This window comes from Echinops telfairi, unplaced genomic scaffold (assembly GCF_000313985.2).
Source record: "Echinops telfairi isolate 266 unplaced genomic scaffold, ASM31398v2 ScPeMD7_7404;HRSCAF=8442, whole genome shotgun sequence".
In the NCBI taxonomy this organism is placed as follows: domain Eukaryota; kingdom Metazoa; phylum Chordata; class Mammalia; order Afrosoricida; family Tenrecidae; genus Echinops; species Echinops telfairi.
Window position 1 is genome coordinate 283842 of NW_022111304.1, and position 4566 is coordinate 288407.

A 4566-nucleotide genomic window follows, 5' to 3' on the forward strand; every position below is an offset into this window, starting at 1 on the left:
TAAAATGTACATTTTGTGAAACACTTAATAAGTTTGCAGGAGTTCCATTTGGTCATCTTAGATAAATATTTATATTTTTTGGTTCATGGTTGTGTTGTTTTACAGATATATTTGGAGGGGAAGAAAATCTTAACAATATGAGTCTTCCAATTAAATAACATGGACTATATCTGCATCTATTTAGGCCCTTTCTGATTTAACTCAGCAACATTTATTATATTTGTACATATTTAAGCTTGTTAGGTATCATCAACTCAGTTCCAACTTAAAGCAAACATTGCCTGCACCATCCTTACTAAATGTTATGCTTGAATTCATTGTTGCAACCATGATGTCCCTTTCCAGGGACTGGTCGATATTAATAACAAGTCCAAGGTATGTGAGATGAAATCCCTCCAGCCTTATTTCCAAGGAGCATTCTGGCTGGAATACCAAGACAGATTCATCTCTTGTCAAGTGAATTGATTATTCAATGTCCATCCTTCATGTGCTCATGAGATGATCAAAACTGGCTTGGGACAGGTGCACCTTATCTTCAAATTAACCTCCATGCTTTTCAACACTTTAAATAAGTCTTTTACAGTAGATTTACCCAATGCAATAGTTCATTTTATCTGCTGCCTGTTGCAAGAGTAATGATTCTTAGCTACATTAACTTAGAAAAGGAGTTCTTGTGGCACTGTTGGGGAAGCCTTTGACTGCTAACCTCAGTGGTTTAAACCCACCAGCTGGTCTGAGAGAGCATACTAAAATTACATGCACCCGTAAAGATTTACAGTCTTGTGATCCCTATTTACAAAGCCTCAGGAATCATATTTTGTGTCTTCATGAGTTGTTATTCAGTGGTAATGGTTTTTTGGTTCATGAATTGGAATCAACCTGATAAGTTTTGTTTGAGGAAAATTTAAGAGGGTGCATTATGACATTTCAAAAGGGCTACAAATGGGATTGGATGGGTATTTAAAGCATAGAAGTTTATGGATATTTTTACTGGGAAGGAAAATAAGCCTCATCTACAAGGTAAATAGGACGTGAAAAGAGATTTTAGAAACTTTTATCCAGAGAAAGAGATCCAATGAGAATAACTAAGTCTGAATTCTGACTGTTCTGTGCAATAGTTAAAGATCGATAAACCCTTCAGAAATAGTAATGGGAGTAATGATTCTCTGAGAGTAGGGAAGAGAGGGGTAGTGGGGAAGGAAATGGAAGCTGAAAACAATGATGACTGTATAGCCCCAATCATGGGGAAAGAATAAGAGAATAGTAGGTGAACAGATATATTGGATGGCATAAGATTCGGCAAACAATAATAATAATAATTTTAAAAATCATTAAAACCATAATTACATATAATCTAATAATAAGGATTACTGTGGTGTTAGGTGGGGGAGAGAGGGATTAAAGGGGAGTTGATATCAAAGAGTTCAAAAAGAAAGAAAAATGTTTTGAAAATGATGATGGCAGCAATTATACAATTATGTTTTAGCTCATTGAATTATAGATTGTTATAATATCATAATACCTCCCAATAAAATGATTTTAAATAAATACTAGGAATGAAAAAGCATATGTATTTAATTGAGATAATTCATCTTCCTTTCAGTTTTTTTTAAAGCAGACTTATCTACTCTGTTTTAAAATTAGAGTTCTTTGTTTTATCGCAGGCATGATGCAATTCAGATGAAATTTAACCATGAGAAACCACACGGCAGTAACTACATTCATTCTTGTAGGACTAACTGATGATCCAAACTGGCAAATTGTAATCTTCCTCTTCCTATTTCTAACATATTTATTAAGTGTTACTGGAAATATGACCATAATCCTGCTCACACTATTGGATTCCCGCCTCAAAACACCCATGTATTTCTTTCTTCGAATGTTTTCATTCTTAGAAATCTCAATGACCTCTGTGTGCATCCCTAGATACCTGTTCAGCATTATGACTAAGGATAAAACAATTTCTTATGATGCTTGTGTGGCACAATTGTTTTTTGCCATCTTCTTCGGTGCATCAGAATTTTTCCTATTGGCTGCTATGTCTTATGACCGTTACGTGGCCATCTGCAAACCCCTTCACTATGTGACCCTTATGAACAACAGCGTGTGCACCCAGCTGGTGGTTACCTCTTGCTTGGCTGGGTTGTTAACAATCTCTCCTGGACTTCTCATGGGCCTGGATTTGGAATTCTGTGATGCCAATATTATTGATCACTTTGCTTGTGACTATTCTCCTGTCCTAAAACTCTCCTGCACAGACACACAAGTGATAGAATTATTAAGCTTTATTTTAGCCATTGTCACACTACTTATTACATTGGCACTGGTAGTGCTCTCCTATGCATACATCATAAGAACAATTCTGAGAATCCCTTCTACCCAGCAGAGGAAGAAGGCTTTTTCCACCTGTTCCTCCCACATGATTGTTGTCTCCATCTCTTATGGCAGCTGTATTTGTATGTATATCAAGCCTTCTGCAGAGGAAAGGGTAGCATTAAACAAGGGGATAGCAGTGCTCACCACTTCAGTTGCACCTGTGTTAAATCCTTTCATATACACCCTAAGAAATAAGCAAGTGAAGCAAGCCTTGAGGGATATCATTTTAAAAAATGTCTTTATTACCTCAAAATAATATCTTTAACTTTCATAAAATATTTTAAAACATGAAAATTGCTAAAACATATTGAATATTGTAAGCTATATTGATCACCCCCTACCTTTATTTTGTATTTATACTATCATTCTGTGACACCCACAAATAGGCGTTAGCATTCAATCAAAAATTGTCATTTAAAACTTTTAATGGTTTATTCTGGATTCATAATGTTCCTTTATGCAATATTCAAAACACTTAATATTTCAAATGAATTCTCTCTTACTGTTCATCCTCAGAATATCCCATGATAAATTCATTCTGGAAATAAAATACATCTATGTTTTCCAAACTTTGGGCTAAAATGTAGATGATCTTAAACTCTAAGTAGTACTCTATGTTATTTTATGAATACATAGAAAAATCTCTTATATGATACAAGGTTAGTATTTTATGAAAATAAGAAATGGTTTCATGAACAGACTAATAACCTAACTAAAGGCTTTCAATTAAGATTTGATGATAATGCCCAAAATAAAATTATCCTAATCTGTAAGCTACTATAAATCAAAATAAGCATTTTATTTAGGAGCAAATGCTTCATGTCAGAAACTGAAGAGTTTAAGTACTTTATCTTAGTTACACAAAGAGTAAAAATTAGATATTAAATGTTATATAGGTTTGATTTCCAAATCCTTACAAGTAACAACTGAACAGGATAATCTTATTATGTGAATGCAATGGGATTGTTTCAATTAGAAAAATCATGAGGATAAATAACACCTCATAAAGTTGGAAAGCTGTAATTGGAGGGTCACCAAAGTCTATATTTGATATTTTAAGTATGTATCTTAAAATATATAAAATTATTTTTCATCTCACAATGTACCACATTTTCTCCAACTAGAAAATTTTACAACCTCCCCTATCATCCCTCTAATTATTTATTCTTTTTTCCCAAATGTCTTAATCTGATAGATTAATGTTCTTCTCTCTTGCAAGATTATTCACTGTTAAATCATCAATTTGCATTCAATGTATGGAAGTCCTTTTGTCTCTGTAGCACCTTAAAACAAAGTATAACAAAATTTGTTAAAATTGAAATTAAACAATCAGGTGATTATACCATGGCATTTTTGCTTTTGAATTTTATTTATTGAATAGCAACACCATCATTCTTGCATTACATTGGTTAATTTTTCTTCAGAAACTAGATTAATATCCCTTAGCTCTATCTCAGAAATAAGTTGTTAGTTAAGTAGTCACGTGTTCACCACTTCAGTTACACCGGTTGTGAATCTTTAAAAGTTTTGATTTATTCAATTCAATATTCTAAAAGCAGCATATTATCACGTTATAAATAAATACTAGCTTTTGAATGGTGGCATCGTAATAGTTTTTTTAAAATAATTGTTTCTTTAAATATCCCTCATTATTATCATTTTCCAAAAGTGATCTTGGTTTTTATTTCTTATTGTCAAAATAAGCAATAAAACATGTTCTTTATTTACTAGACAATGTTTACACTTTAATTGAGGTTTCACATCCCAACAAACCCACTACCATCAAGCGGATTCCAATTGACGGCAACCCAGGGCAGGTTTTCTTTGGTGGATTTGTTGCTGTTGTTGTTTTTCTTTTACCATTTCATTGGGAGCTCTTACAGATATATTCACATTCAATAGTTCAACACATCAAGCAGTATTGTACAATTGCTACCACAGTCAGTTTCAAAACGTTTTCTTTCTTCTTGACCTCTGATTTCAGCTCCCCTTTATTCCTCTCCCTCTGCTGCCCTCCCCCTCCCCCGGGAACACTTATTTTTATTTTAATTACCACGTCTTACACCTTGCAATATGTCCATTTATGTACAATACTTTTGTTCACTCTCCTCAAGTGGGGTTCTATAGTCATCAGAGCTAGCAACTGCTCTCCTTTCCCCCGTTTCCCTTCCCTAGTTTCCCGTTTCCCCA

The 4566-nt window shown here is 33.8% G+C and overlaps 1 protein-coding gene across 1 annotated transcript; it reads left to right on the forward strand.

Moving 5' to 3' along the window:
• The first annotated feature begins 1669 nt into the window (after positions 1-1669).
• On the forward strand, positions 1670-2632 carry LOC101654270 (olfactory receptor 6C76-like). Its single transcript, XM_004717827.2, is given in 1 exon segment — positions 1670-2632. A coding segment is annotated over 1 exon segment (963 nt).
• Positions 2633-4566: the final 1934 nt, after the last annotated feature.